At 39.9% G+C, this 20,754-nt stretch overlaps 3 protein-coding genes across 3 annotated transcripts; 2 read left to right on the plus strand and 1 right to left on the minus strand.

The window, feature by feature from the left end:
- Nucleotides 1-2,565: 2,565 nt before the first annotated feature.
- tmem25 (transmembrane protein 25) lies at nt 2,566-8,681 on the plus strand. Its single transcript, XM_086262769.1, has 9 exons — nt 2,566-3,096; nt 4,437-4,554; nt 4,926-5,270; nt 5,346-5,636; nt 5,824-5,955; nt 6,072-6,105; nt 6,391-6,500; nt 7,476-7,565; nt 7,682-8,681. Exons 2-9 carry the CDS (start codon nt 4,476-4,478, stop codon nt 7,753-7,755), a joined length of 1,155 nt encoding a protein of 384 aa, XP_086118895.1. The 5' UTR covers nt 2,566-3,096; nt 4,437-4,475; the 3' UTR covers nt 7,756-8,681.
- Nucleotides 8,682-9,252: 571 nt separating this feature from the next.
- LOC147314157 (T-cell surface glycoprotein CD3 gamma chain) lies at nt 9,253-11,931 on the plus strand. The gene is made up of 7 exons (XM_086262770.1): nt 9,253-9,324; nt 9,640-9,714; nt 9,880-9,903; nt 10,066-10,224; nt 10,456-10,605; nt 10,976-11,034; nt 11,117-11,931. The coding sequence occupies exons 2-7, from the start codon at nt 9,660-9,662 to the stop codon at nt 11,171-11,173; spliced, it is 504 nt and encodes a 167-aa protein (XP_086118896.1). The 5' UTR covers nt 9,253-9,324; nt 9,640-9,659; the 3' UTR covers nt 11,174-11,931.
- A 3,233-nt stretch (nt 11,932-15,164) lies between these two features.
- LOC147314158 (T-cell surface glycoprotein CD3 epsilon chain-like) lies at nt 15,165-19,298 on the minus strand. Its single transcript, XM_086262771.1, has 5 exons — nt 18,807-19,298; nt 18,220-18,402; nt 17,994-18,137; nt 17,773-17,825; nt 15,165-16,615 (listed from the first exon to the last, which is right to left on the minus strand). The coding sequence occupies exons 1-5, from the start codon at nt 18,889-18,891 to the stop codon at nt 16,553-16,555; spliced, it is 528 nt and encodes a 175-aa protein (XP_086118897.1). The 5' UTR covers nt 18,892-19,298; the 3' UTR covers nt 15,165-16,552.
- Nucleotides 19,299-20,754: the final 1,456 nt, after the last annotated feature.

Here is a 20,754-nt window from a genome sequence, read left to right on the forward strand (position 1 = left end):
GAAGACACTCTAGTGTAGGCTGCACACTCAGTTTCTTCCTACTAATATTTTTCATGCACTACATAGTTCTTGTTCCTCAAGGACATCCCTGTTACTCCTCACAGCTTGATGCCGCCATTGTGCTTCACTGTAGGGAGGGCATTAGCAGAGCAGTGCAGTTTGGCTCCAGCACAAAGTAGACTGTCTATTTTTATCCAAGAGAGGCCTACTCCTCCATATGCAGCTGATTAAGTGTAACTGAGACAGCCATCTTCACCACTGTGTCTTTGGGCTGCTGAGGGCTGAAGCTGTGTCAAAGGGACGATGGGGTTCTTGGTCTCCTCCCTTACCAAGGCCTTAATTGCAAAAGCTACTCAACCCTATTAAGAGATCTGCTAGTTCCAAATTTCTGTCAGTTTTGTCAGTTGTTGAAGGGATTTCAGTGAGACCGTGGAACAAGACTTTTGATTGACCTCAATTGAAACTGGTATTCCACACACACACTATTTAGAGTGGTGGGATGCTGCTGACCTCAGCTGAGGATTTAGTCAAGTGGTGGAAAGAACACTTTGAGGACCTCCTCAATCCTATAGTCACGCCTTCTATCATTAAAGCAGAGTCTGGGGAGGAAGGGGATGACTCACCCATCACTGATGTGGTTACTGCACAGTGGCAGGGCCCCTGGGTTGGTCTCGGAACACCGGACCAGTTCTTTATCCTCTCAAGAATATTTGAGGGTGTGTGGGAGTTTGTCCAGCAAGTCTACATGTGTTTCTGTGGACCTGGACAAGTTATTTGACTAGGTCCCTCAGGGTATAATGGGGGGGAGTTGCTTTGACAGACTGATAGGGGCGGCGTCCGCAATAATGTGGATGCTGAACTGATATGTTATATTGAAACGAGAGCTGAGCATAAAAACAAAACTGTCAAAATACCAGTCGGTCTACGTTCCTGTCATCACCTATGGTCATGAGCTCTGGGTGAGTTTGCAGATACAAGCAGCAGAAATTAATTTCCTTCGAAGAGTGGCCGGGGTTTCAGCTTAGAGTCATTCAAGAGGGACTCAGAATAGAGTTGATGTTCTTCCACATCGAACTCCACTAATATATCTCATGGATGCCTCCTAGGTGAGGCATTCTGGGCATATCTTACTGAGAGGAAGCCCCAGACCCAGGACTGGAGAGATTATATCTCTCAACTGACTTGGCTTGTTATTCCAGCTGGATGAGATGGCTGGGGTGAGGAAAGTGTGGGCTTCTCTGCTCAGACTTCTACCCCCATGATCCAAACCTAGATAAGCGTCAGAGAATCAATGGTTGGATGGAATCTTGCAGAAGTCCATGGAACTGACTTGTAAGTCCTCAGCATTTATTTTTAAACAGCTGTCTTTACGGACTACATCAAATGCCAGTTTACCAAACGAGAATGCCAATCAAATTGTCAGCTCAAGAACTAATTACCTGAATAATAACTAAAGCAAACAGGATTAGATATTTGAGTGATGACACTATAAGATCTTCAAGTTATTCCAATACTGAAATATGTGCAATAAGACATCCTGCCTTCAGTTTGACAACGGCTCATTTGAAGTCTTGGAAATTGCTAATGATGTCATATCACTGCAGCCTGGAAATAAACAGAAACCTACAGGTTTCAAGAGAGAAGCAAATACATAAGACAAAGCGCAAAAATCGTCACTTTGACAGGTAATGCAGATCAGACTTGTTGTAGGTGTGTCTGTTTGATTATGCTTGTGAAGTAACCGAGCACATTCCTTTTATTAATGGCGTCCAGGTGAATGGTGCGTTTCACTAAGCAGTCTTGTCAGCTGGGTGAGTGTAGAAGTGTGTTGACACGGTTTACACAGCTGTCTGTACACACTGAAACGTTCTGTTTATATTAATAATAATAATAATGGATTGCATTTATATAGTGCTTTTCAGGACCCCTCAAACCCCTTTACAATACCACTATTCATTCACATTCACACACTGGTGGAAGCAAGCTAAAGTTGTAGCCACAGCTGCCCTGGGGCAGACTGACAGAAGCGAGGCTGCCATATTGCGCCATCGGCCCCTCTGGCCATCACCAGTAGGCGGTAGGTGAAGCGTCTTGGCCAAGGACACAATGACGGAGGCTGTCCGAGCTGGGAACCTTCTGATTACAAGACAAACACCCAACTCTTGAGCCACGATAGTCCTAAACTCTAAATGTTTCCTAACCTCTAAATGTTTCCTAACCCTCTACTATGCAATCACACAGATGACTGAACTGGAGAAAAGAGCACACAGAGAGGCGTTTCCACTGAATGAATAACAGCTGCACAATTAAATCAGTGACTTCTTTACTGAGAATTAGGCTGCTGTACCCTTAAGATGAATAAGTTCTCATTATAAGTCACAGGTTGATGACACAATGGAAACATAGCCCCCTACTGTATGAGCTTGTTTCTTTTGTCTGCCTTCTGGCTGCAGTGCTCTGCATGCTGCTGCTCTGATCTGTGCAGCTGCACTGCAGAGGCTTTTCAGTCGGTGATATCCGAGCGCTGACTTGTCATGTGTCTGTGTTTGTAGAACATGGGTTCACTTTAACATGCCTAATGATGGAACTGGGTGATGGATGACAGGAAATGATGTGTTAATCCCTAGGAACTGACAGTTTTCTGGCTTTACTCGACGCTGCATCCTTGTCTCCTCCCCCATACCATCACTTTCTCTTTCTTCCCTCATGACTCTGTGCCCGCTCTCTTCTTCCTTACTACGCTTCTCTCTCTACATCATTCTTCTTTCTCCTATTCTCCCACCCTCCCCTCCCTTCTGCTCTCCTCTCCTCCGAGTGGCGACACTGTGACTGCCTGCGTCAGCCAGCCTTTGCCAGCTAGTGAAAGCTGCTACTGGAGGTTGCCGTATCCTGCAGAGATCCCTGTGTGTGTGTGTGTGTGTGTGTGTGCGTGTATGTGTGTAAGTGTATGAGTGCACGCAGATGGGAAAGCAACTGAGTCAGGGAGGGCTGCCTCTCATCTCTCCGCTGTCATCGCCATCCTTTCCTCTCCTCCTCCTCTGCTGCCATGGAGCTCCAGCAGGCTGAATCGCAGCAGCATCTGCAGAAAGGGCTGAGGTAATACTGTGTGTTATAGAGGACTTTTGCTGTGTATTTAAGCGCACACAGCTGCACTGCATGCAGCCTAAGAGAGTGCATAATGTGTGTGTGCATGTGTGTAGACCTGCACTGTAATATATAGCATCTTGCTGGCGATCAGATTCCTACGCTTGTCAGTGCAAAGCATCTCTTCCACCTGGCTGCAAACATCTGTACGATGCTATCTTGCGCATATATGAGCCCAGCTAAGAATTTTCTTGGTTGTCCTCATACATGTTGGATTGTGTGTGTGTTTCTTAGGTGCCTCAGTTCCTGCTCTCCTCCAGGTTTCTCCCACAGATCACATGACCTATACAGCAGGAAAGCAAACACTAGATATTCCTCCTTCTCTGCTATTGCGTGTACTGATCCCAGCCGCCTGTCAGTGTTTTGCATTGTAGTGATGGGGTACATGGTACATACCCTATATTTGACAAGATACTAAAGAATGATGGGCCTGTCAGTGCCTGTGTAGAGACTGCATTGCATTCAAAGTTTCCCGTCAACTGCTTTATATATACATATATATTAAACCTACAGTGAAGCTTTGCACAACATGTTGCCCACCTTACCCACAATGCAATTTGACCATCAAGAGCTGGGTGGTATTCTTGTAGGTCCTACTGAATCCTTGAGCTGTTAGTCTTAAGAAGAGACAAGGAGCAGGGCCACAGACTGGAGAGACACTGCTGGAGGCAATAATCAGACTTCTGACAGCTCCCTCTAGAGGCACAAAAGGCTACCTACAATTTTCATACATATTTACTGGAGTTTTTCCTTAAAGCTGTTTTAAAAAAATAAATTTATTTATTCTCATTCACATGAGAATGAAAATGTCAGGCTTAGAACAACAGTATATTAAACTATAAACCTATGCTCACTGGTACACGGTCCAGGTGAGGTTGGACTGATCCGGTGTAAAAAAGTAAAAAAGTGGATTTGTGCACTAGAGGGGGCATCATATCGCCTGCCTCCTGAACTCTATCACTCTAGCCGAAAGTGAGAACTGTGTTGTGTTCTACGTGTGAGAAATCCAGCTGTGAACAATGTAACAGCTTGATTCCAGTGACAGTGGAGTTGATGAGTGAGAACATCTGCCTTATTCAAATGTTGAATTTGCATCACAAAAACCATATCCCTGCCTTTTCTTGAACTGGCCTCATTTGCTCTTGTAGAACCAAACTGATCTGCATAGATGGAGGTTGCGATTCATTTGGGATGATCTTTCAGCACTGTGCTACCATATTATGTTTCGCATTAATAACAATGCGCAGCAAGTTCTTGATTTAAAAAATATATGTGATTTCTTGTCTCTGCAGGTAGATGTGCGAGTGTGTGTAGTGCTCTGTTGGGCCATTATGGAGTGTGTGTGTCTGGGAAGGTGGACGTCGGGCTCGGCCGTCGTGTTCCTTCACACACTGGCCCTGTCCTGGACAGGTAAGAAACATGGCAGCTTCAGTCCTGATTATATCTGTCGTACTAATTATGATCTTGACTCCAGTTTAGTCATAGCTGACAGGTGTCATTGATATACAGACTTTATATAAAAGATGGAAGCTATAACTGGGATATCATATTTGATCACGTGGTTTCAAAAGACCAAGATGACGATGATGAAAATAAATAAATAAATAAAGTAGACCGGCAGCACAATCATTGGTGGTTAGCACTGTTGCCTCACAGCAAGAAGATTTTGTGTTTGAATCTACCAGCCTGCAAAGTTCTTTCACATGGAGTCATGTGACGAGGATGGATGGTTGGATGGATGAATGAACCATAATATATTAGTGCTACTCTTGTACCTATAGGTGCAATTGAGCCCATTCCTAAAATTGACGGATGGCACGGGGGAGGTGTGACGCTGCAGGAGAATGTGACACACCGGTTCAACTGCCATTCAGATGGCTGGGACCCCCACGCCCCTCCCATGCTGACCTGGTATTTGAACGGCGAGCAGCAGAGAGATCCATCGCCAAACCGTGGCCGTCTAGTCATGACATCACAAGAGGATTCTGAGGTGATGAGACCGGGGTCCAATCACAACAGCACCTTCTCTTTGAGGGCCAGAAAGTGGGACAGGGAACTGGTGTGTGTCGCATCAAACCCCAGGACAGGCGAGAGCTACAACGCCACGGTCACGCTCAATGTACAGTGTGAGTATGTGGGCCCATGTGTCTTCACCTGATGCATTTGACGAAATGCTGAATTTCTCTTTCTCTGTGTCTCAGTCCAGCCAGAAATCCTCAGGGTGAATGCCCACTATAGTGAAACCTCAGACCCCGGACTCTCCCTGGTCCTCTTCGCCTTGGTGCGGTCAAATCCACCTGCCACGATCACCTTTGTTGACCAGTCCGGCCAGTTGGTGGCCAATACCTCTGACTTCCTCATTCTGGACTCACGAAGCTACCCCTGGCTGACCAATCACACGCTGAGAGTCACGCTCAGCAGTCTATCAGGAAATGTCTCGCTGAATGCCAGCAACAGCGTGGGAACGGCGCAAAGCAACCTCACACTGGCAGGTGAGACAAATCTACCATGACTTCAGAAACTACATGTGATGATAATACAGTCATCAGGACCTCTACAGCACATCTCTTGGCCTTAGTTTCCTGTTTACCATGCAAATATGAGATCACTATAAGAAAAAGTGAAAAAAAACCCAACATGTGGAATTATTCCTTTAAACTCTCCACTTTCTGTCTCCAGAGTTCCTGCAGTCTCGTGTGGAGGTGCCCATGCTGGGAATCGTGACCGGAGGAGCCATGGCCTTTATGGCCCTGCTCATCCTCAGCCTGATAGTTCTCTGCCTCATGCAAAAAAACAAGAGCAAGTCTATTGGTGAGACTCAAGTGTGCATGCATGCAGTGAAGAAACAAGCTGGAAAATTTGATTGCAGCATGTATTCTTAAGGTATTCTTCAGCAGACTAACACACATCCCCGTTTGATGTTACAGAGGATACAGTGGAGATTGTGATGACCAAGAAGAGGTAAGCAAGGAGGGCAGACTTGTGATGTTACAGCACAAAAAAGTGGAAATCTCAGCAGTCATTGCCATTATTCTTTCTAAATCTTCAACGTTTGATTGACACCACACCGACACCATCTCTGTATTCCAGCACATCCATATTTCACATCTCCCTTAATAATTTCCACCTCAGCGCATTAGCGGACTGAAAACACTGCTGAAAGCATTTCTCTGCTCTTAAGAATACTTTATGTGCATCCTACAGATCAATACCATCTCTAATCCAAGTTTGATATCTTCCACACAGCGAGTCAGCCAATCTGAAGCCGGATAAAACTGATAAGACCCTCATCCCCAGAGAGAACATGTCCCTGCCTTCAAACATGCAGCTCAACGACCTCAGCACTTTAAAGAAAGGTACATTTACCACAGTTTAACCGCAGCACAGAATCTGACCGTGCTAACAGTTTAAGAATACAACACTTTAACAATAAATCACTCACTTATATCTTTGAGTGTCCGATAATCAGGTGCAAAAACCTTTTGACGGAAGAAGCAGGACAATGTTATCTGACAATCTTGGTGTAAAATGTGTTCTCTTTTTTGCTCACAGTTAGAGAAAGGATTACAACCAGACTTTACTTCTGAGATGTGTCTATTGAAACCTGTTTCTCTGGGTTTCCAGTCAGTCTGGTTCTTCGCCAGAACAATCACCTGCTTATCTGTCAGTAAAGCAAACAGAAGGTCAAGAAAAACGTTAGTGAATCAATATCTTTACCTAGACTTATCTGTCTTAACTTTTTTTGTTTTGTTTTTATCTAGAGTGCGCACACACACAGAGATGCAAATTTCATTGAATTCTTTGTAAGTTATTTTTCGGTTTGGCAAGTTATTTTGATTATTTTATTTTATTATTTATTATTTATGTCGTGTGGTAGCTAAACCTAGCTTAGCTTAACATAAATTTAGCTTAGCATACACTGTGATTGTTTAGGAAGTACTGCAGCACATCAGCCCCCTCCAAGAAATGCATTGTTACATGTTTGGTTTTTACAGACTGCTTTTAATAGGTTAAATAAATAGTTGATAGTGTGTTAATTTGTACACTTCAATGGAATGTTTTAGCTTTTTAGCCATTTTACTTGTATTTCTGATTCCGTTTAGCCTGTTAGCTACAGCAAGTATCTAGCTGGGTGTGACACTTGTATCAGTTTCTATCCATCCTTCTAACCACTTCCTGGAGCCTATCCCAAATGTTACTGTAATGTTACTGTAATGTGAATACACTTTAACTTGATTTTAAAAATCTCACCACAGCTTCCCCACCAAAAAAAAAGGATAACATCTTACATACTACTGCATCCTCCATCTTTCCTGTATCACTTTTTGTAGCCCGAGAGGCCGCCCAGCAGAACAGTGTGGGAGAGGAGAAGAAAGAGGAAGAGGAGGAGGAAGATCTATCTTTAGCCTATGCTGCCAGAGGTCAGGGAAATACTCCTGATCCTGTTGAGTTTTTTCTCCACTTTTTAAAATACTTTAACACAAGTTTTTGTATCAAGGAACATTAGCGTTCTTTCTTTCCCCCCTAATGTTTCCAGGTTTTGCCAGATATCCGATGGTGGGCTACATCTATAAGGTGAACAGCACAAGCAGCGAGGAGATCTGGCTCTGACGTCCCTGAATGTAACACACATACTGTACATGCATGCTACTTAAAAACAGTCCAGCCATCCCGAAGGAAACCCAGAGCAACTGCCACTCAACCAACAACTCAGGCTGGACTGACACGAACAGGATCCAGGATCTTGTTGGTGGAGTTTAACACCATTCTGCTGACCGCATCGACATGATCACAAGTTTCATAACCACACAAGGAAACTGTCTGTGTGTTTGTTACCAAGTGCTCGGTATTTACACTGCTGACATGTTGTCTCAATAGTATGAACTGCAAATGAAGCGCTCATCCTACAGTTTGTTTCGACATGATCTCCTGTAAACATGCTCATAATGTCCCTCCTCTGTGTTGCATTACTGGAATGCATTAAATGTTCTATGCTAACACTGATACCTGAATAAAATGGTGCATAATTATAGAATATGTATTTGGTCATGGAAATGTTAAGATGCAATGTACTGTATATTTGTATGCATATGTATATGTGTATAAAAGAAGATGTCTAATAAAGATAATATGGAGACTGTGTGGAGGCAAAAGCTGGAAAATGCTGTGGTTGCAATCAACACTCACCAGGGGGCGCTGCAGAGCGGTTTACGATGAGAGTCGTGTGTTGTTGGCATTGTTCTAGCAATAAGTGTTGTGTGATGGAGAAGGCACTGTTGCATTTGGGGGAAACGTAATTGGGTATTCTATAGCTGTAGCAGGTGCAGGAGAAGAATAATCTAGCTCTTTAGGTTTAACCGTGTGTGTGTGTGCCAGGTGTTACCTCTGGGTCACAGGTTCCTGTGGCTTTTCATCAAACAGGAAGTCGAGTTGTGTTGTGGGAGCATCTATTTGCTTTCTCTCTGTTTTTCTTCTGCTCTGTACAGTAAATGCAGTCTGTCACACACATAGTGGGAAAAGAAAACATTCACAACACACGGGGGAATTAAAATATTCATCTGAACACACACGCTTGTGTTTGTGCCTTCGTTTTACCAGATAGAGCTGCTCACCACCACCGGCACGAACATATCCCAGAGCAAGCATACACCAAGCAGCAATTACTGTCAACAGGCTGATCAGTCATTCCCATAAGGCGGAATTTTCTTCTCCGGTTGTTGTTTGTGTTTTTTGTAAGATGTGAAAGCTGCCATGACAAAAAATCACGTGGGTAGGGGAAAAAAGGAGTTTCGATACCCACAACATTTTAATCTTATTACATATACAACAAACATGAAGTTTAATGATCAAACAGGAAATGAGTGAACAGTTCAGTGAGGCTTTAGTGTTGAAACTGCACAAACTGATTTTTGTTGTGACAAGTTCAAAATACTCAACTGCAACTTAAAATGTTGCTTGTGTTGGTGAGAGTGTAATAAATATCATTAGCTAAGTGCATCTGAACATGTCAAAGTCACAGTCAGGCTCCTCCAGATGTAGGAATCAACAAAGCCTGCTGAGACAGAAGATAAACCAATCACATTCACTTCCGTTTCATGCACATGCACAGAGAGACTGAGACACTCTGACAGACAGAGACTGGATGCTCGGTGGCTGAGACCCACAGTTCTTCATTTTGTGGTCAGTGCTTTTATTTAAAAGTTGATATTGTGTTGTGTTGATATTGAGTGTTGATATTGTTATTTTAATTTAGAGTTAATAATGTGTACAGCTTGAATTTTAGGAATAAAACAAATTAAACCTGGTTTCAGAGTTTGTTGGCCAACTAAAACGATTTCCTCTGAATAGCACATTAAATGTTGTATTTCATCATCTATTATCTGTCTCTGTAAGTCCAATAAATGGTTGACATGGAGTAGAAAATGGCGTACTTCCTGTTGCTCTGTAGTACGCTCGCTCTTACTTGCAGGGAACTGAACTGTTTCCTTCTATCAGCAGCAGAACTCACAGGAACAATGAAGAATCACTTTGCTTTGGCCTCCTGTTTGCTGCTGCTTTGGACCTTCACAGGTAGGCCTGCCACACCATTTTACCCCTCACTGACATTAAAAGAAAATCATTGTAGGAATCATAATTCAGTGACAGGGTTTTAATTTCAACTTTGAATGTTACAGAGGTACATGTTTGTTTTATTTTTACAATTTTTAAAAATATTTTTCTCAGAATTTCTTGCAGTGTTTGTCAGCTGTGAAAAAAACGGTAAGAAGACTACTTTTTTCATGTGACTATGTAGCATTATAGATGTGTGTGAAAATATATGAACTATGTGGTAATGTACAAGTAACAGTTAAACGTTAAAACGTTTAAAGTACATGCAAGTTTGAGGTGTTCAATTTTATTTATTTATTTTTTCCACACCAGACATAACAGTGAACGAGCTCGCTGAGGGAATTAAAGTGATTTGTCCTGACAGTTACGAACCAAAAGAAATAGCATTGGAAAAAAGAGACAACAACACCAACGAGTACACATGCAAAAAGCCTGGGACAGGGGAACTGAAAATCTATGTGAAGTTTCGCAGTAAGTTGTATTTGTGAAATGTGATGAAAAAAACTTCAGTTTTCCATTTTATTGTGCCTAGTATGCATACTCTTTTGTACTTGTTTTACTTGGCTTCATTCTTTATAATAATGTAAAGTAAGTAGCCTACAGTAATACTTAAAGGTTCCTGACAGAACTGAATCTGATAAAAATGTCAAATTGTCAGGATACCTGTGAATAAATGTAATTATTGTTTGTGTGTGTTCGCAGGCTGTGACAACTGTGTAGAGTTTGACATAATGTCTATAGTGGGCATGGTCATAGGAAATGTGGTGGCCACCATTGTGATTGGAGTGGGTGTCTATCTCCTCGCCTCTCAGACTCGAACCGGCCCCGTTGTCTCTAACAGAAAGAGTAAAAGTAAAGACTGTCTATCTGTCTTTTACCGTGGAAAACATTGGTTCTAAATAACAGATGTAGTATATTTTTAAACACCCTGCAGGATTGGTCTTTAGTCACTGGTTAAGAATGTTATGCTATTATTTTAATTAGTTCGCCCCATTGGGCACAATTAGCATTTGAGTGTCATATTGGTCACTGGTAGAGGAGAATAGAGCTCCAGCTACAATTCAGAATTACTCCGAATCAAATCACTAAGAGTTAAAAACTATAGTCATTTAAATAATGCACACAAATACCCTAAAAACATTATTATTAATAATAGCTTTACTGTTAACTCAAATTGCCATCAGCAGATGAGCTTGGTGAATAATAATTCATGTGTCCTCAGGCTCTGACAGACAGCATCTTGTTTCTGAAAGCAGAGGACCGTCCAATGACCACTACCAGGTAAGCTGAAACACGAACACCCGTCGTAAATGTGAAAATACCACTAATAAAAACACAGCAACTGACACCTTTTCTGCAACAGCCTCTGAGGAGAGCTGGCCAGAGAGATACATATGACGAACTCGTCCACAGAAAATAAACGGAAGGATGCTCACTAGGTCCATCGCTGGAAACTGAAGTTCCATGAGTCCTCACATCTGAAACATCCGACAGCAGCCCCCGACAGAGGGAAAAACTGTTTCCAGGGTTTATGTTTAGCTTGGTTTATGCCCATTTCTAATGTAAAGTCTCTTCCAGCTTTACTTTCATCATGCTTGTAAGACAATGCTTTTCAGATGCCAGAAAATCGAGACACAATATTAACTGTAGTATTATTTTTGTTTATTAATGAAAAACTAGGATTATCTTGGTACCCAAATGAAAAACTCAAGGAATAAAATTGACTGCGTTGTCTTGTTATGCTATCGCTAGTGGTGAATACTTCTCTAATACTTTTCTTTGGTACAATTTTAAGGTAACTGCTATATTATAATTCAGTCCTAATGTATAAATGAGCTTTATACTGTGCTTTTTAATACCCTATATTGTAATGGTGTCACCATAACCATGTACTGATGATAATTGTGACATTTAAAAAATAAATATTAACATTGTGTAAGTAATGCACATATGATAATATAAATGTAGTTTGATTTTTAACTCATTTCAAATAAAGATCTCACGCATTCGACAAAGTTGTAGATAAATTTGACTGATGGCATTATTGCTATTATTTTTATTATTCCTGTGTTTTGATACATATCCTTATTAATTTCTTCAAACTGTTATTTTGACATGAAAATCTGAAAACGCCCCAGTATGTCTATATACATATAATTATTTGTAAATGTAAAAAAATAAAGCACTATTTAATGTTAAACCAGTTGTTCTGTGGTTTCAATTAAGTGATAAGTTAGATGCCTTTTCAGCCCTATTTTTCTCGATTTTTGTTGTCCATTCACTCAATATGCATGAACGTGAATATGTCAAATTTAGCTACATGTCAAATCATTTATAACCAAACCACATGGGCTTGTTCAATATGTAAAAAGCACGATATACATTTTGACCCCCCCCCCCCCCCCCCACAAATTTAACAATATCACAGGGACTAAAAACGTAACACAAACTCATTTGATGAAAAAAATCCCTCAAACTGAATAAGCAGATTTTCAGAATTATCTTTTAGATAAGGACGCCTGACAGTTCTCTCGTGTTCAATGTGGAGGAGCCTCCAGGTCACTGAGCATCTAAGGAGACTGAACGTTTATAGATGAGTTTAAGAACAGCATATTTAGTGAAATAATTAACATATTTAATTTCTTAATAACGCAATGCTGTTTGCTACTAACCTTTTACAGAATAACGGGGTTTAATAAGACTCCATAAGCGTCCATGAAGGGATCAATGCTGTTGTAACAGTGAAACAATGGCAGTGAGTCCGGTGCAGAAATCTTTCCGTATTCATCCAATGATAGTACCATTTTCAAATAAACTGATCTGTACCAGATCAAAATAATCAAAATATGTACAATCTGAGTTTCAATTATTATTATTATTATTGTTCTTATTATTATTAGTAGTATTATCAGTAGCAGTGCAAAAACTGTATCTACATTATATTTTGCCAATGCTTTGCTGAAAAAAAACGAGGTTGAGCTCAACTTCAGCACAGAGGTTACATCATAAATGTTAACACATCATCCAAAAATCCACCCAAAATGTTGATGTGAATATCCCACTGTTAACACGTTTTCAGTTTATTTTATGCACCTGACTAACAGGTGCGATTTGGAGTGAAAAGTATTCTTCATGATCTTCTGTTTTTTGGAAACACTTCATTTCAACTGTGTACCTTGTGAGATAAAAAAAAAAAGCTTGAGAACCACAGAGCTAAACTTGCTGACTGAAGAGCCCCCTTCTTCACAGCCCAAGTGTTTGGATGTGACAGTGGTACTATCGTGATGCTGCTACAGAAACAAGAAGACCTTAATTTCACCATGTTCCAGCATGGTTCTTTTTCTTTTTGGAAAAGGTTCTTGTAACCACAGAAGTTACAATAAATGTAGAATAACCATTATGCTGTCTGTCAGTCCTAGAATGCTCCCTGTCTTTCTTTATGGAGAGGGGTTGCCTCCAAAGGTGTGTCAGTCCTCAGAGACATATTAAAATGTACAACTGTGTGTTAAAGCTATTTACAGCTGGGACAAAATATGATATCTGTGTCGTGACTAATTTTTTTAATTTATTTTTTTTAACACGTAGTTTGAGATTAAAGCCTTAGTTATGGGCGTGACTGCTTAGTTTGACAGGTGTGCAGACACTGACAGATGTCTGACTAACTATGCTAATTTGTGTCACTACACCATCTTTGTGCAGTTGGACCAATTTTATTGGTATTATGTCACAAAAATCCAATCCAAGATGTTGGCACTTACTCTCTGGTGAGTTAAATGCTAGTATTTTATGAGCTTCATGCTGTTGAGAAGGTAATTGTGTCTGTGTGTTGCACAGTTTATAGAGGCAGCTTAGCTAGCAGTTTATAACCAAGCTTGCTAGCGTTAGCACTTCACTCTCTCTTCTAAAGTTGGTCAACACCATAGTTGCAACTAAAAACAAATACTGAGTCCAGATAGCAAATGCCGGTTTCATCTTTTTAATTGTTTGATGTAAAACCACTGAGTAGAACCTCTGCTTGAAAAACACATTGAGGCCTATTTAAGGTTTTGATCAATAACATGTAACATGTTCTAAGTAAGAATGGTCACTTAGTTGAATTATTTATGACCATTTTAATATGTTATTGTAATTTTAATGGTTAATAAATTAATATGCATGTAAATGTATGTGAACCTAATTATAATGTGCCACACTGATTTTTATTTTTATTCTTTTTTGTAGGGCTGTTAATAAGCTTTTTTTTTTTTCTTCTCTGGAGATTTTGCACATAATGCCAGTCAATCATATTAATGTGGAGTTGCGTAAGACTTGTAATCAGTTAAATTTTTACTCTTAAGAGAAAGTTACGCAACAAGGGCAAAGAGAAAAGCAGAGAGAAAGGTTAAAAAAACTGAAAGGTTAAAATAGTAACAAAGTGTTGCAGGAAACACAAAAGTTAAGGAGGAGAAAAACTCAGAGGCCTCCCTCCCTCTCCCTGTCAGATAATCTAAATAATCTTTGATAGCAGCTCGTCTTCTTCCTCACTCTGCTGTGACAAAACTACAAACTACTGTTTTCTACCTGAGCCGGAGAAGAGATCAGACAATGGAGCTTTAAGCAGCTCGGCTCTGAAACACAAACCTGATCCACACACACACACACACACACACACACACACACACACACACACACACACACACACACACACACACACACACACACACAAAACCAACTTCTGACTCAGGGCATGTTCACACACCTTCGAGCACATGCACGCTCTCATCCAACATGAACGTGTGTGCTCGTGCACACTAACAGATGAGCAGATGTAGGTCTGTGTGTGGGAGCGGTTTGACTCAACAAAGAGAGAAGAACACACCACCACCCCCCTCCTATTTTCTTTGCTTCTTTCTCTCACAAATATACAGAAGATGTAAATGAAGATAACTGAGCAGTAAGTGTGGGTGTGTTTCCACTAAACACTGCTCTTCTGAGATGCTTACAGTGTAACAGATTTATCAATCACTAATAATCTGCATGGAGATAAAACATTACGTTGTGTTTCCCTCTTTTGTTTCCACCAGTACAGCTGTGCTCCGTCACTGCTGGGAAAAAAAAATCACACAGAACCCAAAACATGACATGATGTGATATTTCCACTGTGTCTTTAACACTATCAAAAATATGTTTATGCATTGCGAAATGTTTCAGAGATATATCGGATGTTTCCAGAGACGGTGATGTGTGCGACTGTCACAGCAGAAACGAAGGCATACTGGTGATGAGTGTGTGATGGGGGCTGGGGTGCTACGGATATGAGCTGTGGCTTTGAGGCAGCTTCATGAATCGGTTACAGTTCTATCTGCTGAACCATCCCAGTACTGTTTTCAACCATGAACAAAGACATACATGAGAGCAGTGTTCACTGTGGTTTATTATATTAATGACGCACGTTGTCCATTACAGTAACAAAAAGGTTATCACATTATAATGTAATGAAAGAAGAAGCAAAGAAGTAAGCCTCAAAGGTCTGTGCATGCAGCATGTTACATATCTGATGCTCTTTTTACATGTCAGAGCTTAAAATGCTGCATATACTCTATTTATATATGTACAAGACATGCAAGTATATTTGAATTGATATGATTTTATCACTCTAAATTACAGCCCTTTCTGCCAATGTTTAGATTAAAAGATCAAAATACTCAAATGCCCATAAACACATATATTTGGCTATCCACATTATCAGGCACACTCCTACAGACTGATGTGATCCAATTCCATGTCAACACAGTAATAAATTTATTTGCTGCTGTGCACCCTCACCACTAACCAACTAACTAACACTAAAAACTTCATGACGGTAGCAAAACAATATATTTAAAAGCAAAACATGAATATTACAGGCATCAAGAAAGCAAACTTGCAGTCGCAGTGCTGTACTGCATTTCTGTGTACACCTAATAACCTGTACAATAAGCACAAAAAAATTTGATTTCTTTAACTTTGCCTCCGACGGCGTCTTTCTTTATTCATTAGCCTGACAACTGTTTTTATGGCTCACAATATTGAAAGATGATATTTAGTCTACAATATCAGTTTGAATATTTTGTTGTTTGATGTACCCCTAACAGTCATTTTAGATAAGTTTATGTATTCTACGTGCTTCGTGGTAGCATCTTTGCAAATGGGCATTGTTGGCATTAACAGTTCACGACAACAAATACAAATTTGTAATGTTCATTAGGTTAATGTCAGTGCTAACGCTTTCTTTCTGTTGGACATGTTTCATGTTACATTTGGTTTTTTACTCACTTTTTGCAGGCTACTTTTCAGGCACTCATCATGTCACGATGCTAATATCATTTCATTAGAAAACAGGCAGATCATCACTGATTCATTTAAAATCAGCACCAACTCACCATTTCCAAACCACTTGACGACATACACAAACGTCTCCTTTATACTGAACAATTCTCAAAATATACTGGAAAATGGTTTTATATTGATAAAATCTGTTATTTTAACTTAAAAAAAAAAAGTATTTAAATACTATATACTATAATACTAAATAATATTTAAATGAAATATCTTTAACTTTTGAATCTCAATGCAAATTCCGCCTGAACTCTACCTGCTTGTAAGTCAAAGGGAAACGGAGAAAATTTGTTGTGTTGGTTTTTGGCTAAGGTGACCCTTCAAATTCAAAACAGAAGAAGCCACTGCACGCTACTCGGATCATGACTGATACTCTTGTGTGTCTTTTGTGATTGTTTTCCTTCATTTGTGCAGAGACCCGGAGTCGATAGTTGAAGTGCTTCTATCCCATCCTGTTGACCACCGTGGAGTAAGTGTCCTGGGCGCGAGTTTGAGGGTTCAGTGCCTGCGAGAAAAACAAAACAAACAATAAAATGTTTTGCTTTAGGATGCCAGATTAAGGTACACATCACCAAGTGGGTAAATAGTCCAATATGCTTAAATAATGTTATTTATTTATGGGAGGGAGGGATTTTAATCAACCACCCAGAAAGCCCAAGAAAATAAGTGGTTAAAGAACTACATCAGATCCATGAACCAGGTGAAAATGGAGTGACGCTCTTTAATCCCAACATATCTGAGTAGTTGATTTAGGGGAATCTCTTCTTCTAACACTTTTGCATGTATTACATCTTGCTAGTTCTCTCAAAATTGAGGGAAAGTATAAAATATTTGGGCAAGTTTGGACTCTGCTCATAGCAGGCTTTGGAATCACATCTTGGCAAATTAGTGTTAATATTTAGTGTAAACTATGTTCTATGTTGATAAACAGTTAATTAACTCTGGTCAGGAATTAATCCAGTTCCATTCAATTGCAACGTTGGTCTCGTTCCAATATCGTCTAACACAGTCTTATTTGTTACATGAAGGAACTGGAAGAATTTAGTGCAAACAAAGCTAAAAATATCTTTTTAGTCATTCAGATTTGATTTTTATCAAATGACATGTTCTGATTTTTATCACTCCTTGCACCACATCATTAAATATCATGTAAAACAACAATAAAATATGTGTGGAAAAGTAAAAAGAATTCACAGAACATGAAAACACCATTTCAGGACATTAATTGTTTCATCTGGTAAATAAAAAAAAGTATGAATAATTCAGTTCAATACAATTCAATTCAGTTTTATTTACTTAGTGCCAATTTGCCAATTCAGATCACTAATTAGTTTGGCTGCATTTTTTGTTTCTCTTTCTCTTCTTTCCCCCAAACTGTAATATATTAATATCTCTTGTTGCCTGAGTGTACCTCAGGATTCCCAGGAAGGAACAGAAAAGTATTAAAGGCAAAAGGACATCTGGAATACCCTGCTAAACCTGCTCCGTTCATCTAGCGGATAAACGGTAGAAAATGGATGGATGGTTGGATGGATGAATGGGTGGTTAGATGGAGAAACCATGAAAACTATGAAAACATCAACAATATAAAAGCCATACTTTCTGAATTATTGGGGATTTAACATTCCAGGTAAAACAGAATTTTTATTATCCAGTACGTACCTCATAGTCAGGAGACGGGACAGGTGGACCTCGGCCTCCCGATCGAGGAGGTGCTGGAAGATGATGACAGAGTAAATACAACTTAACGCTCGTAATATCAATAATAACAGAATTTCTCAAGAATTAAAGGTGTATAAAGGACATGAGGTAACCTTTAACTCAACCAAGACAAAAGGGTAAACTAGTAGACTGTCACTCATTTGTCCAAGTGCACTTTTTACCTTTGGAAGGTTGAGGAGGCCCAGCTGGGCTTTTCTTCTTAGTGCACCTGTAGACTATGACCATCACAATTATTGTCAGGAGTAAGTCCCCGACAATCACCATAAATAATGTGTTTCCATCGAGCTCAAAGCAGTTCTCACACACTGGAGGTAAAAGACATCAAGTGTTAGAGCAGCATGAACAGCTAACACAAGTGAGGAAATGAAAAGATTCTTTTTCACTCACCATTTCCTTCAACATAGAAATAATATTTCTGATTAGTTTCGTATTCACATCTGTATAGGCCTTTACTCGTATATGTGAATTCATAGGTATAACTTTCATTATTGACTTTTTCATTTTTGTCAAACCAATTCGCCTTTCCTGGACAGGTCAGTTTGACTTTGCTCCTCCAGAATTCCACTTCGCCTGAAAAAACATGGACAGATATTAAGATACTTTTCACACAGAAAGGGACAATGTGAGACACTTTCCTTAAACTTGGCTCATCTTTTGCACATTGTGAATTTTCCCTGCATGAATACACATCATTCTAAATTATTATTAAAAGAAATCCTTTAACATTTACCAAAAGAGGCCATGTCTGCTCACAATAAATGTGTTCAATATAGCAAAGACAAAAGTATATAAATGTCAAAAAGTGTATGTGGACATTAAAGCATATCATTGACATACAGGAAATTGTAGAAATTTCTTTGAAATGCTCTTAGATGTCCTAGTTTGTTGACAGAATTCATGTTTCTAAATCCAGAGAAGTTAAGTGAGACTCAATGACTTTAAAATATGAATTAAAACAAATGCCAGACTGTTACCTTGAGGGGTAGAATCCTGAGCCATCGTGGTAGCAACGCCGAGGAGGACGACGACGAGCACGGCCTGGACACCCATGCTGAGCATTTTCTTCAGGATGCCTGTTTTTGTTTTCTAGAGCTTTCTGATATACAGACTATAACTTTTTGAATATTTCCACTTGAAGATTTCAGTTACATCAAAATGCTGCTCAATGAGACGAAAAGCTTCAAATTAGACGAGGAGGTTCTCTCTCTCTCTCTCTCTCTCTCTCTCGTTCTGACACACACACGTTGCACCCACAGGAAGTGTTTTTTTTTTTAAAGATGAATTCACGGTTAAACCTCAAAATGAAGTCAAACTGAAGAAGTATACTGAATAGAAATGCTTCTGCTTGTTTTCAAATTCATTACAGATCAAAAACACAATAAACTGCAAATGACAGCAGCTAACGTCACACCGCTTGAATGAGTAGCTCATATTTACAGTGTAGCGTATCTTTCCATGCTCTTTAGTTTGCACCTAAACTCCCCCTTACATGCAGATATTGTTTAGTCTGAAAACACAGTCTGAATCTTTGATGGGAATCAGTTTTATGTGCAGTGTGTGACGAGTGAGGATGGCGGCGTTCACAGCAGCTCACAGTGATGTTTGGGGCGGCTTTGCAAAACATATGATCCACTACTGTAAAGATCCTTAGATCAGTAAAACTTCTCATTCTGATCATTTTCCATGTGCATGATTAAAATACCAACATTTAACTCCAGTGAATCACAAAGAATCAAACATTTACAACCAAGCTGCAGTTTGTATGTTTCACAAACTGTGCCTTATATGCATCAGTATGTAACAACAACTCATAGATCAGTTCGAAATGATGGATAAAAGAAGTTTTTAGGTTATGAAAAACTTCTCTGTGACAAGTGTCTGAGCTATTTTTTGAGCCAACATGGCGGTTCCTGTTCTTAAACAGCACCTGCTTTGTGTGTGACTTGTGGATGTCTTTTTTTTTGTTTTTTTTTTTACATGTAACGTCCCTTCCCCCATTTCTTGTTGTCTTCAAATAACCAAACAGAAAAACGTCACTGATAAAAGACCAATAAGAGTTTCAGATATTCCGTTAGAATTACAGATGATAATAAAATGTTGTCATGCAGTCGAACATGTCTGGAGGAGACAGACGTCGAGACCCTGGCACTGAAAAAGCATTTTAATAACTATGGCTTTAGAATGTGTGTTAACTATGAATAAATCCTTAAACAGTGTGACTGTTCACTACCGGGTTTCAAATGTGACTTAGGTGATCAGCTCATGAGTCAAGTGCATAGAGACATTGCTGTTTAGAGCCCCTATCGAGTGCCTTCAACGTGTCCATTTGTATTTGTGTGTCTGCAACACATCTGCTCCACTCACCTCACCCGCCTGTCTGCAGTCAAGACACAGAACAGATGTGTTTAGCAACTATTGGCAAAAATGTATAATAAACTAAGTGTTTAAAAAGTAGTACAAATACAAAGTACAAGTAATACAAAAGGCAGTATCACTGCATGTACATCTATTTTTAGATAACTTGGCCTAGCTTAACCAGCTATGGTAGCAGGGGGCTCAACCTATACAGATGCAGAGTAGACCATGGCACCTTGGACAGGTCACCATGTTCATCAAAAAACAGACAATCCAGCTATGGACTCTCACGTCTACACTTAGCATCCATCACAGTTTACCTAACATGTATGTCTTTGTGCTGTGAGGGGAAACCAGAGGACCCAGAGAAAGGCACAGGCAGAACATGCAGGCTCCACAGAGATCGGCCCAGCCGGCGAGCAGATTCCTTACCTTCTCCTGGGTCACCGCCATTCCTCACTTTACTAATTAACTTGTATTCCCACTGTATCAATTTCATTCACATCATGCAAACTTATGTCTGTAAGTCAAAATGCAACAGAACATGTTGGCATCTGAGCAATAAAA

The sequence above is a fragment of the Aulonocara sp. 'chitande type north' Nkhata Bay genome, linkage group LG14 (assembly GCF_057382095.1).
Source record: "Aulonocara sp. 'chitande type north' Nkhata Bay isolate Kocher_YH1m ecotype deep benthic linkage group LG14, A_spYH_male_GT1.1, whole genome shotgun sequence".
Taxonomy (NCBI): Eukaryota; Metazoa; Chordata; class Actinopteri; order Cichliformes; family Cichlidae; genus Aulonocara; species Aulonocara sp. 'chitande type north' Nkhata Bay.